General features: G+C 44.9%; 4 protein-coding genes across 4 annotated transcripts; 2 read left to right on the forward strand and 2 right to left on the reverse strand.

Moving 5' to 3' along the window:
- Positions 1 to 306: 306 nt before the first annotated feature.
- LACBIDRAFT_302506 (uncharacterized protein) lies at positions 307 to 2328 on the forward strand (the record flags this gene model as incomplete). The annotated part of the gene is made up of 8 exons (XM_001883426.1): positions 307 to 312; positions 418 to 622; positions 671 to 899; positions 949 to 1078; positions 1131 to 1306; positions 1358 to 1454; positions 1504 to 2041; positions 2096 to 2328. The coding sequence occupies 8 exons, from the start codon at positions 307 to 309 to the stop codon at positions 2326 to 2328; spliced, it is 1614 nt and encodes a 537-aa protein (XP_001883461.1).
- Positions 2329 to 2418: 90 nt separating this feature from the next.
- LACBIDRAFT_302507 (uncharacterized protein) lies at positions 2419 to 2755 on the forward strand (the record flags this gene model as incomplete). Its single annotated transcript, XM_001883427.1, has 2 exons — positions 2419 to 2576; positions 2623 to 2755. 2 exons carry the CDS (start codon positions 2419 to 2421, stop codon positions 2753 to 2755), a joined length of 291 nt encoding a protein of 96 aa, XP_001883462.1.
- Positions 2756 to 9884: 7129 nt separating this feature from the next.
- Positions 9885 to 11237, reverse strand: LACBIDRAFT_329361 (uncharacterized protein; the record flags this gene model as incomplete). The annotated part of the gene is made up of 4 exons (XM_001883528.1): positions 9885 to 10047; positions 10406 to 10637; positions 10760 to 10773; positions 11062 to 11237. 4 exons carry the CDS (start codon positions 11235 to 11237, stop codon positions 9885 to 9887), a joined length of 585 nt encoding a protein of 194 aa, XP_001883563.1.
- A 1439-nt stretch (positions 11238 to 12676) lies between these two features.
- On the reverse strand, positions 12677 to 13433 carry LACBIDRAFT_251592 (uncharacterized protein; the record flags this gene model as incomplete). The annotated part of the gene is made up of 2 exons (XM_001883529.1): positions 12677 to 12881; positions 12946 to 13433. 2 exons carry the CDS (start codon positions 13431 to 13433, stop codon positions 12677 to 12679), a joined length of 693 nt encoding a protein of 230 aa, XP_001883564.1.
- Positions 13434 to 13535: the final 102 nt, after the last annotated feature.

Below are 13535 nucleotides of genomic sequence, written 5' to 3' on the forward strand. Positions count from 1 at the left end.
ATGTTATTTCATATAATTAATTAAATAAGTATTGCCTTGGCAAGAATGAAATAAAAGAATGAAACCATTACCAGGCAAACATGAAATGAAATAGCTAGGCAACAATAAGAAATTGCTGGGTAGGAAAGAAATAACCCTGGGGAGGCAATGAAATGAAAGGCTAAGCAACAAAGAAACAGGAAAGAAATGGGACTGAGGGGCAATGAAATAAATGGCCAGATAAAAAAGAAATAGTTATGAAAAGGTATAGGGAAGGAATAAAATAGATATAAAACAACTATGGGAGGGAATGAAACACATTTCATAATGCTTGCCCTACATTTCTCATTTCATAAAAAACCTAGGCAGTGTCCAAAAAGTTGTGCAGGCACTTGCCCAGACTTTTTCATAAACAATGGTTGATACTAGTGTTTTTAGGATAAAATCTATGAAGAGGATCCCACTACAGAAGGAGTGTTGTACTGTCCTATCATTGTGGGCAGTGACAAGACAACCGTCTCTGTTGCAACTGGCCACGTCAAGTACCACCCATTTTACATCTCTGGTGGCAACCTCTTCAACACAGTTCATCGCGCACACCGTAACGCCGTCGTGCCTGCTGGTTTCTTAGCGATCCCCAAAGGTTTGTAAAATATGACTGCCAATCTTTCATAACTAATGACATTGCCAGGTGACCGAAAGTATGATAATGACCCTGCCTTTCGCAAGTTCAAGCGGCAGTTGTACCATGACTCGATCGCAGCCATCCTGAAGACATTCCGTCCAGGGATGATCAAACCTGTGGTCTGCCACTGCCCTGATGGCCATTTTCGGCGTGTGATCTATGACCTTGCTGCCTACATCGCCGATTACCCCGAGCAGGTTTACCTTGCCAGAATTGTTCAAAATTGGTGTCCAAAGTGCATTCATTTTATAGAAACTTGAAGCTTTAATTAAATCCCTAAACAGATGCACAGCTCTTCCAACAAACTTAGATGGGTTGGCGAATAGCTGCTCACGACGATTCATGGAAGGGCTCATCAATGAGCTCAATTCGAAAAGATTATGGGATGAGTATGGTATTGATGATGACATTACCGTGAGTTTCTCTCATCTTCAACAAACAAAGATCCATTATTATCACTCTACAGCCATTTACCTTTCACTTTCCACATGCTGACATCCACGAAATGCTGTCAGCAGATCTACTTCATCAATTGATCAAGGGTACGTTCAAAGACCATTTAGTCCAATGGGTCAGCGATTACCTCTACCTCGAACACGGCGAAGCTCAGGCTAATGAGATTTTGAATGACATTGACCGCCGGTTGGTACCTTCTTCCTTCCCACTGTTGAGATTGCTCTGAAACCTGTCAAGTATTGCAGCAGCACCATTATTTTCAGGACTTCGCCGCTTTCCGCATGGTCACCAGTTCAAGCAGTGGACGGGTGATGACTCAAAGGCTCTCATGAAGGTAAAATATTTTTCGTTAGGTATTGTCTGATCACTTAAAACAAAAATAGGTTTACCTTCCAGCCATCTCGGGATATGTACCCCCCGAAATGGTGCAGTGTATCAGCGCATTTTTGGATGCCTGCTACATTGCCCGTCGAGCCGACATCACTCAAGAATCACTCACCACGCTCCAAATGGCCATTGAGAGGTTTCACACGCACCGTGAAATTTTCCGTACATGCAGTGTTCAACCCACTGGCTTCAACCTCCCCCGACAGCACTCTCTTGTCCACCTCATCCACCAAATCCAGGAGTTTGGTGCTCCTGGCGGGCTATGCTCATCAATCACTGAATCCCGCCACATTACCGCTGTCAAATGGCCTTGGCATCATTCAAACTGCTACGAAGCGTTGGGGCAGATGCTGCTTACCAATCAACAGCTGGACAAGCTCCTTCAAGCATGCGCGGATTTCGTCGAGCATCAGATGCTTCCCCCTTCCCATTTTCCACCTCCAAAACCTATCATACCCCTCAGCGACGATGATGAGGACACTGGCATCATCGACGAGTACGTGACTGGGAATGTTGCACTGGCAAGAACCCGAAGTAAGTTTTTTTTCAATCTTTACTACTTTGCTGTTACTAATCCATACTTTCTAGTACAAAATTATCCACGCCGCCTCGCTGAGTTGGCCAACCACATCGGCTGCCCTCCACTTGTTGAACTTACCCGATGTTTCCTCTATGACCAACTCCACACAGATGACGGCACCTCATCAGCCGACATACCCATTCAGCAATGCCCATATCCAACAGGCAGGGTCTCTGTCTTCCACTCTGCTGTTGCCACCTTCTATGCACCAAGTGACGAGTCAGGCATCCGGGGCATGTGAACCAAGCGTAGATGGTCCACTCCATCTTGGCGCAAGCACGGCCCATGGCGCGATTGTGCATTAGTTGTTGAGGACCAAGACAAGCCAGGCATGAAGGGGATGAGCGTGGTCCACGTGAAACTTCTCTTTCATTTGAGTATGATGGGAAGACGTATCCGTGTGCGCTTGTTGATTGGTTCAAACATGTGGGCGCGTCACCCGATCCAGAAACAGGGATGTGGAAGGTACAACCTGAGACATACCAAATGGTCAGTGTATCGTCTCCATTCTCCACCTGGACACTTTCCTCCATAGTGCACATCTTTTACCTGTTTTCGGGCGGGATGTTCTCCCCTTTGACTTTCACTTTTCTTATTCACTTGATGCATTTGAATCTTACTACGTTAACAAATATGCAGATCATCATTCTCACGAGATTTGCTTCTAACACTACCATTGTAATAACTCCTTTAGCTTGTAGAAATTTACCTTGATTTGAGGTTTTGGCTGAATCGGGGTAGTTGTCAAAATTTGGCCTGGGTTGGGATTGAACTTGGGAGGGTTGGCAGATTTTTTCATGTTTGGCAAGCAGCTCAAATGCGCCAAACCTCACAAGTGCCGCCAAACAATGTGCTATCTTGCTGATGCACTTGCAGTCCGGAAAGAGTGGTCCTGCGCAGGAGACGAAATCGGTTTTTGCTAGTTGCTGCTACCTTCCGATGTCAACTTAGAGCAGATCTGCATGGGCAATACTGACTTCTATATTGAGCAGATGTGAGTTTTTTGGGCGACAAGATAGTATTGCTGCAAACGGTGCTTTGAGGATGGAAACCGAAATAGAAGTCCAAGTTGTAGAGTACTTGGCAGGTTCATTGGAGTAGAAGGCAGGAAACCACGAGCATTCTGTTGGTCAGATGGATTGGAACGAACTTAACCAGGATAGCAAGAGCTACCTGGCATCAAACGATGGCTTGGCATCAGATATCCTAGCAGTTTTGTCGGGCAGCAATCTTTGCCGTACGTCAGCTTCTCGCCTTCATATTTCATATGACAACCTACCCAGCTTGCCCATCAGTCATTACGCCACTGAGGAACCTTTGAGTCCTTTGAGGGTACATTCCAGCTGGCCTTGCGATCTTTGAATGATCAGTATATCAGTTGAGATGAGTCAATTTGGAGTCAATGAAGATGACACCACCTGATATTATAACCTAATTATCCACCTCTCACGTCTTAACCCAGCCCTCCCCCTCATGCTCACACTCCATATCAGGCTGTCACTAGTCCTGGTATATGCTTTTCTCCTTTTGGTACCCTCATCCATGTTGCGTGTGGGTTAAGTAGAAGATAAACCATTGTTTGTTATGTTGATTCCTGGCTAACATAGTAGGTTACAAACTCTGGAACTTCTGAGGTACTGGAATTGATGGTGTCTTCAAGATAAAAACGTAGCAACACACCCTACAGTGGTCACTTACCGCGAATAAGTAACTCCGTGGGACAGCCTAAGCCGGTAAGTTTTATCCATGCAAAGCACAGCCTGATGAATTGTGATAGAACCAGTCAGTCGGATTGGTATACTCGAATATTGTGTTTGGAACAATGTTTACCTTTGCAACGAACCATTGCACCTTGTACTGGCCTCAGATTTGTGCATAGAGGTACTATCACGTGCCTAGTTTTGCAAGTCACCTAGTTTTGCAAATCAGTCTCTAACTTTACAACACATACAATCTACACTCTGAAAATATTTGAGAGGGTGTATATCTATGTATCAAGTGCGACTATATTTTTTTATTTGAAGAAATTGGATGGAAAAATGCCACAGGCTGCAATATATACCAAAATCCCGCACTTCCCCACCATGTTGCCTGCATAAAATATTCTAATTCCAACAGAGCGCTCTCATTATTTTAAGGGATTGAGCTAAATACATATAGTAGACATTCCATAACTTTTTGAGAGCATCTGTGCTGTCCACAGATGAACAAGGCATCCCAACAGTCGAGCATGACAAGTTAAAGCAGGCACTTCAAACTCCGATGTGTGTTCGACAAGAATTCGCACCACATGAGGTTAGTGTTGCTGCAAGGGAAGGTGAAGGTCACCTTGAGTTAACTTGATGTGACCTCAAGGTATTTTCTAGATTAGGAAAACGAAAGAGAATCAGCTTGCAGCAAGTTTGCAGCCACGTAGAATCATAACTATATCATGTAGTATTGTAACATACATCTGAGTACTGGTCAACAGAGGGTCCCTGTGGTTGACTGAGGTGACCTGTCAACTAAATATGCACGTGGCGAGCCAAGAAGTAATTTTAGGGTATTGAGTTGACGAGCAATTGACAAGTTACGAAAAAATCATCCATACAGAGGGGCGAAACATGGGGTACATAGATCTCCTCCTCAACAAACAGCCATTTGTCATTGCAGTCCGTCCTTTCTGAAGCAGATGTGAATCTGAGAATTTGAAGCTTCTCCATCAATTCCGGTGCAAGGTTGTTTCGGCGAAGGGTGTCAGTTTCTTTGCTTTACAAGAACATGCACTCTGATGGAGCAGAGGATGCTTGAACTGGAAAAACATCCAATGTGATGTGGTACATTGTCTTCTTCTTTTTATTCACCTGATAGTGCCATAGCAGCATCGTTCAATTGATCAAATTGAAAAACATGAAACTAGGCATTATTGGTTCCAGAGTAAATCTAGAAATGAGATTCAAAAAATTGATTGGCACGGTGGAGTGCCTATGTTCAGCATCGAGCAACAAGTTTGGGTGCATGGAATGACAAAGCTCGTCACAAGAAAGGCTGAGTGGCCCGGCCGTGCTGCTGGCCTATGAGAATTTTTTCCCGAAGTGGCACATTTACCTTGATGCACCTTGACGCTCCTTGACGTTGACAATTTCCTTTTGCATCGCCTCAAGGTGACCTTGCCTTCAAGGCACCTTTCCTTGCGGCAACACTACGCACAACTGACCTTCTTGTGTGACACAAGTGTGACGAAATTTGCAAAACTAGGTGACTTTCTCTTTTGCATCGGCACCTCACTTAACCTCAGTTAAATACGAAAAAACCACCATTGTGGAAGTGCGTCATGTTCCATTCACGACGCCTTCTGTATTTTGAGTTTTCGCTTCTGTCTCATAATTTTTACATTTTATATTGTCTTTTGTATTTTAACCATTCTTTGCTGAAAGTCCAAAGCGAAGGAAACATGTATTTTCTTACAGATCAAGAAGAATGTAGCCGAACAGCGACTTCTGGTACTTGGAGAAGATGTCAAACACACTCGCTAGTTGCTCAACAACACACACCTTTCTTCAAACTTCGAAGTGGACTTGAGGTTTTCTTATGTATTCGTACGCTTAACTTTATTTTCTTTTATTTTTATTTTTTCTTTGCTTTTTTTTTACTTATGACAGAACCCTTTTCACTCAACGCGTTTTCTGACGGTTAGACAGTAGGGTAGTCTCTCGTAGACAGACCACAATACAAGTGAATTTTTTATGTGTTGTATGGTTCACGTTGTATGTGGTCTGTTTCATATCACGCCCCCCGAACCGTGTCAGAAAGTTGTTATGTAATCTTCGGACTTTGAAAGCTCGTCGCGTCAACAGTTCTTTCATTGTCGACACGACATTCAATGATTTCCAACATTATTCTTCTTAAAACTCGATTAATTTACCTCTTGAATGGATTGAAACTCTGAATATGGCCACAAGAGCCCACTGGCAGGACCCTATCGGCCTGGAAACCATACAAATCATCATGAAGAAGATTATACCAACATGGACAGACGGCCTGCACCTGGTCCAGCTTGAACTCGTTTCTGCAATCCGCGACGGTCGAGATATCCTCTGCTGCATCGCAACTGGCGACGGAAAATCAGCAGCCTTTGCTGTTCCTGGTCTTGTTCTCCTCGAATACAATGCACATCTGGACGCATATCCCGCTGGACTTCCTACCAGAAAAAGACCCATCGGTGTTGTAATCACACCAACAAAGGGACTAGCCAACAATATCGTACATTTCCTACCTTTTTTCTATGTTGTGCGCTCACCGCTTTCTAGGTTTTCGAACTGTCAAAACTGAATGTCTCCGCTGTCTCGTATTGCCACGAAACTTTTTCTTGTAAGATCGGACATTTCGGACGCTTTCTTCCATCGAGGTCGATTTTTCAATGAAAACTGAATTGAATTTGTAGTGATGGGGAGCGTTGTAAAGCTATAAACGCGTCAAGAGTAGGAGGGACAACTGCAATATTGACGCGACGCGGTTTCAAAGTCCGAAGATTACATAACAACTTTCTGACACGGTTCGGGGGGCGTGATATGCACAGGACTAACAGTAGGGTTGAGCGTCAATGTTAGGAATGTCCGCACTGAGGCAGGCAGTCGTGCACGGAAATAGACCTCTTCCTACATTGTAAGTTCCCCGAGTCATCCCTAGCTTGAAGGACTTGCGGCGAGAGGAGGGAGCGATGTCGGATTCGTTTTATTCTTTGGACACTTTTTCTTGTTGGTTATTTTTTTATTTTTAGACGCTTTCTGTTTATTTTGGCCAGACTGCACGAGAGAACGTGTGTAGGTCTCATGATCATTTGTAAAGTATATATAGGTTCATCGCGTCTTTTGAAATCGATTCCTCCCCCCCATCCAATACTCAAGTACTCTTAAGTTTTCAAGTCTTTACTTTTTCACTGTCGACGTGTTCTGTCCTTTTTGACAACAACTCATATCGAAAATGTCTGTGCTGATAGCTCTCATGTGTGTTCAAGACGCATATAGTCCACTAGACATGCACAAGTTTATACGGAGTTTAAACGGAGACGTTGGGCGCGCTCACACGCCACTCACGCTAAGCGCTCAGTCTTCTTTTCTTTGATCCCCATTCCTTTCGTACTTCATCCCCCTTATTTTTCTGTGGCAGACGACCAGTGACCCCTCCCTGTCCTTGAACTTACGTTCTTCCACACCGTCTTGAAACCAGAGATCAGGCCTTTCCATTGGTCAAAGAATTGAGAAGAACGGCTCACTTCTTAGAGCACTGTGAAGGTTTGATCTAAATATTTGCAAAACAGGGTCAGTGATAGTAGAGGCAGCTGACGGCAAAAGCCTGAAACCGTGTGAAAAAGAGTCTTTTCGGACCCTCAAATGATATCACGATGACCTTCAACCCTTCTAGCGCTTCAACCTAAAAGGCCAAAATCTGGCAGCCCCAAGGACAAGGTTGTACGTACTCGGTGTCACTTTTCTGAATCGCGATGATGAGCAAAAGCCCCGAGAGGTTCATGCGACCTCAGGCTGGCCCCAGCCCCCCAAGATTTAACAGTCCCTAGAAATAGGGTCTACTTTGTCAGAGAAGCAAGTGATGTTTTTGAGTACGTGGCTTTGCTCCGTTTTCTTGCTCCAAAATGCGAAAGATTTTAGTACGAATCTAGACTTATGATGACGAAGTTAAGCCGCTTTCACGGCTATCGGTGCCACAATCTCAGGCGGCTACCTTGGCGGGGTTTTCCCATCAAGGATGGCACAGCTGCCGAAATTCTGGTTTACTTCAACTGTCTGCGACGCTTCCAAATTTGAGACGACATTGACGAGTCCCCTGCCTCATCCGAACCCATGTGTCTGTTGTCAACACCACCCCCGGGTCACTAAGGCCTACTTTCTTACCAAAGAACAGTACAGAAGCGTCGAGGCCTAACTACTTGTCAGCGACTCTCGGCAGTCGGAGGAAACTAGTACGTTTGTTGAATGCTACGTTACAGTTAGTGAAAAAAGCGGCCGACCTACAGTCCGAGTCAATGCCACCGCGACGATGAGCCAACAATAACCGAAACAACTTGAACGCCTTGTCCGTGGGTTCTTAGTTTGGCCACATATATCAGTCACTATGTCACGTACCAAACGTAGTAGCCGGACATGACAATGACTCGTAATGAACGGGCCAGCCGGTCCCGGCCGGACTTTCCAAAACATCCCTTTACCAACAGACCAGCCGGATGCATACAAATGGCTTGCGGGCACGGCGTCTCTTGCCGCGGCAGCTACCTACGGCAGCCTTCTGGGTGTCCTGTCGGCATCACACCATAGTTCCCCAATCTTTACTAGAACAACTGTAATACTGTTACCTGCTTTGATGTTGTACTGTTTGCTTCTATCAGTAGTAGCTAATTGTAAACCTCCACCCTAAGCTACTTGCTCTACCACACAGCTGCTGGTCAGCAAAGCATGCTGTATATACCCCAACCTGCTCCAATGGTAAATTACCTGTGTCCATAATATTAATCAATGACATCTATTGAAATTGAATATGTCAACTCTGGTTAAGCATTTGATTGACTCCAATGGGGTGGTTATTTCAACTCCCATGGGGCATTTGATTCACTCTGGCAGAGAATTTACATCTGAGTATGTCAACCACCATGGGCATTTAAATTTGACTATTTTGACTCCATGAAGAATTTGATTGACTTGAGGGGTTATTATGTTTAATTGCAAATGTATTGCCAGAGTTGACATACTCAATTTCAAATGCCCTGGAGGAGTGAACCCAATGCCCCATGGGAGTCAACATATTTGATTTAAAATACCCTGTCAGAGTAAATAAAATGCCCTGGAGGAGTAAACTACATGCGCCGCGGGGGTCAACATATTTGACTCTAAATTTCATGACAGGGTGAATAAAATGCCCTGTCGGAGTGCCCTGTGAGAGAACATATTTAATTTTATATGCCCTGACAGCATGAATAAAATGCCGAGTGAATTAAATGGCTGCGGGGTCAACATATTTTATTTTAAATTCGCCGACAGGGTCAATAAAATGCCCCGTCGGAGTAAATAAACTGCCCCGCGGGAGTTAACATATTTAATTTTAAAAGCCCCGACGGCGTAAATAAAATGCTCCGTCGGGGTGAATTAAATCGCCGCGGGGTCAAAATATTTGATTTTAAATTCGCCGACGGGGTCAATAAAATGCTCCGTCGGAGTGAATAAACTGCCCTGCAGAAGTTAACATATTTAATTTTAAATGCCTCAATGGAGTGAATTAAATACCCCATGAAAGTCAATCAACTGTCTCCCACCCAATTCAAATTTTATATTCCCCATCGGAGTGTATTGAATGCTTTGCAGGAGTCAACATATTTAATTTTACATGCCCCGACAGAGTCAATGAAATGCCCCGCCGGAGTTGTGGGGGAAAAAAATGAGCTGTACTGTTATAGCTTCTCAATACATCTTTCCAGCATACTACAACTGTTGTAAAATAGGTTCAAGTTTACTTTGGAAAAGAATTTTGGCACATCAGTATTTCTACACTCCGCTTGTCACGACTTGTTTCGACTCGTACGAGTCCAAACGAGTCCAAACGAGCCACAAGTCACAAGTTGACAAGTAGATCCAAAAATCTGACAAGTTGGGTCGCGAAATTAACTGACAAGTTCTCACAAGCTGACAAGTTGAGAAAAGTTACAGCCTAATTTTCGGCTTTCAATAACACAGGGTAGCATTATCAAATTATTGTATAATATTAGCAGGATATACTTCAATGAATAGGGACAACAAATGCTCGCTCCAACTACAGATAATACCTCACGCCACTAGCTGTTGCTGCCAACCCCTCCTCCATCTTGCCGTTGCAGGCTGGTCGTGAGATCTCCGAATCATTATATTTGGTAGGGCCAGTCAGAGAGATCAGGTGTATGACGAGGTCCTGTATATCGAGTGCAACACGGGAGGTTCTAGACACAAAGGTGCGTCAGAAAGGTGGAGGCGAGGAGCGGGACAAGTGGAACGACGAGATTGGAGGGTAAATTGAAGGAAAGAGGTAGCGAACGAAAGTGAAAGTGCAGTTGGAGGATCATGCTAGTGGGAGACAAAAGCGAAAGCAATACCATCAACACCGAAACGGAGACAGTAGAAGGAGGTTGATGACGGGAAAGGACACCGACCTGCATGGAGTCTGGAGGCACGTAAAGTCGACCTTTAGCTTGAGTACCTGCAGCCAAAGTTGGGTCGAAGGTTTAGCTTGCCGCGTACTGGACTATGGCGGTGGAAGATGAAGGAGTATGTCAAAGATGCTTCGCATTGGCCACTCACAGTGCATCTTTCCGTTTCCAAAATGCGAGGTCGTCCACGTCTACGGGCGTAGAGCCTAGCAAGTAATCGGACTTGCGGAAGGGAGTAAGATGCCTGATCGAGGGACATATAATCGTCTGGTGTTTGGTCGAGATGACGAGGGGGTGGGCACCTTGTGGGAGGTGGTCAAAAGCACCAATGATTCGCGCTGGAAGAAAGTCGATGAACCCGGGTGGTTGGAGTGCCGACGGGTCTGCGGCTGCTAAGTAGTCGGCAACTGTAGCCCTCAAGTAATTGGAGTGGGGGCCTCGTATTCATACCTGGTCTTGCGTGAGCCGGCAGGAATTAGTGATAATCACAGTCAAGCTCACGTACCCCTCATCAGCGCCCTTAGCGGAGAATTGTGCAGACATAGTCGTTTGACGCGAGGACAAGATCAAAGGGGGTGTTGGGAGACGTTAGCACACCATGCACAATTCACGTATCTTAGTTACGGATGATTACATAAGCAAGTCGAACCATTTTCCTTTTCCTTCCAAAGACGTTCCTGCTTTCCCCTATTCCCCCCTACAGCTCAGACCCCTTCCCACTCATGCAGTGATCGCGCTTTGACCATGCTCGTAAATTCCGCAATCCCATTGACTTAAAGCCGCACTGCCCTCCACTGATAAACCCACAAGACCTCCTGCACAATTCGAACTCGCATGGGCCATTGACCCATATTCCAGTTCCACGCTATGCTCCGATGTGATCTCTGCAGGTGGGATGTACCGCAAGCGTATCCGCTCCAACCCCAATTGGCATAACGAATACGTGCGCTACGACGCTGTGTTTGATTCGGAGCTCCGGGCATGATGATTTGGGTGCGTCCTTTTCTTTTCATTCAATTCTGAGAGTTGTCTCATACACTCTTATTCACTGGCTAATCCCTGTAGGTGGTAGTCCTGAATCAGAGACACACTTTTGGGTTGTATAGCCCAAGTCGAAAGAAATGGGAGCCGTAGTCTACAAGTTATCTCGCTGACCATCTCACATGTAATATCTACAAGACTAAATGTAATTGTACTAAGATAGGTAATTCTGCAATTGTTCTGGCAGTAACTTGTCGACTTGCGAGCTTTTTTCAGCTTGTGACTTGTCAACAAGCTGTCAGCTGCAAAAAGTCGCGAAAAGCCGACAAGTAATCTGTAGGTTTGCTGATGCACATGGTGGAGAAATGAGGTTGAATGCATGAAATATCTCGCAACATGATATTGTTGACTTTTCTGTATACTTTGCTACCAAATCTCAACATCTGAGCCTTTCTTATACATAGTTAACATATGGCAGAATATATATCCCCTGCTCCGAAGCAGTTTTCTGATGGTTTGGGGGAGCTGGAGCTTGAAAGGGTGAAAATATGACTCTAAACATGAAACCACATTCTTTCTTATTTCCTTTCACTATCTAAATCTTGTTGAAATGCTCCCATACTTTCCCCAAATATAGCCTACATACTTTAGAATCAATTCAGATAGGTGGGGGAAGCAGTTGTGAGGGAAGAAAAAAAAATATAACTTGATGTATGCAAAATGGCATGTTGTGCAACTGGTTTGTATAAAGATTCATGCACCAAATAGCTCTTTCCGAGGTCTGTTCACAAAAACTTCTTCAATCACTGAGAAAACTATTCCAAATGATTCTATTCCTTTCTGGGATCCCCCCAATGTCTTTGTTTTGTTGGCGCATTGCATCGCCAATGAGCGCGGTGCAGTGTGTAGTTTCAGATGGTGTGTGAATAATGCGCTCCTTCCATATTAGGTTGCCGCTGGCCCATATTTGGTAAGGTGGGCTGCCAGAGTTGTTCTACTTCTAAAAACTAAATGGTGCACACATCAACTATCTGACCTCCAATTCAGTGGATCTTTCTTTTGTATTATGAGGATTTGTCATGGCTACTAGCAGGACCTTTCATCAATATTGTGTGTTGATTTCTTGACAATATATTTCTTGTTTCTGCAAATCACATATTCCAAGCCATTGCATGTTTCAGTTCACATGGATGGATGATCTGGGCACCAGCTTAAAAATGCTGTAGTGGATTGACTCCTCTATCTTGAATAAATGCTTCGCCAGAGCTGACATATTGAATTTTGAATGCCCCGTAGGAGTCAATCAAATGCCCCGCGGGAGTCAACATTTTGAATTCTCAATTCCCTGTCAGTGTCAATCAAATGCTCTGCCACAGTCAATAAAGTGCTCTGCTAACTTGACGTATTCAAGATCATGCCACAGATGACCATATTGTGGAGGTCATGTTTTCAATTTCAATGTCAAACACCCTGATGGGGCCATTGCCGACAGTGCCTTCAATCTCAACCTCAAACACCCTGATGGCAACATCCTCTGTGGTGCTTTCAATTTTAATGACAAACACCCCAACGGAGACATCCCCCGCGGCACCTTCAATTTCAATGTCAAACACCCCGACGGTGATATCCCCTGCAGCGCCTTCAATCTCAACCTCAAACACCCCGATGGTGACATCCCCCCGCAGCACCTTCAATTTCAATGTCAAACACCCCGATGGTGACATCCCCTGTGGCACCTTCAATTTCAATGTCAAACACCCTGATGGTGATATCCCCCGCGGCGCCTTCAATCTCAACCTCAAACACCCCGACGGTGACATCCTCTGTGGCACTTTCAATCTCAACCTCAAACACCCCGACGGTGACATCCCCCACGGCACCTTCAATTTCAATGTCAAACACCCCGACGGTGATATCCCCCGCAGCACCTTCAATCTCAACCTCAAACACCCCGACGGCGACATCCTCCACGGCGCTTTCAATCTCAACCTCAAACACCCCGACGGTGACATCCCCTGCGGCACCTTCAATTTCAATGTCAAACACCCCAATGGAAACATCCCCTGTGGCGCCTTCAATCTCAATGTCAAACACCCTGACAGAGACATCCCCAACAGAACCATCAATTCCAGTTTGACACCCCAATGGAGCCACAAATGAGTAGACAAGGTGTGAGTAGCTAAATGAAAAGCTTTCATTTCTTAACTACAAGGTGAGTGTTTCCCTGTTGGGACAAAATTCAGTTTTTGGTTTATATGGAGACTATCTTGCAGGAGTTGGATGAGATAAAGATTACAGCG

The sequence above is a fragment of the Laccaria bicolor genome, genomic scaffold (genome assembly GCF_000143565.1).
Source record: "Laccaria bicolor S238N-H82 LACBIscaffold_21 genomic scaffold, whole genome shotgun sequence".
Taxonomy (NCBI): domain Eukaryota; kingdom Fungi; phylum Basidiomycota; class Agaricomycetes; order Agaricales; family Hydnangiaceae; genus Laccaria; species Laccaria bicolor.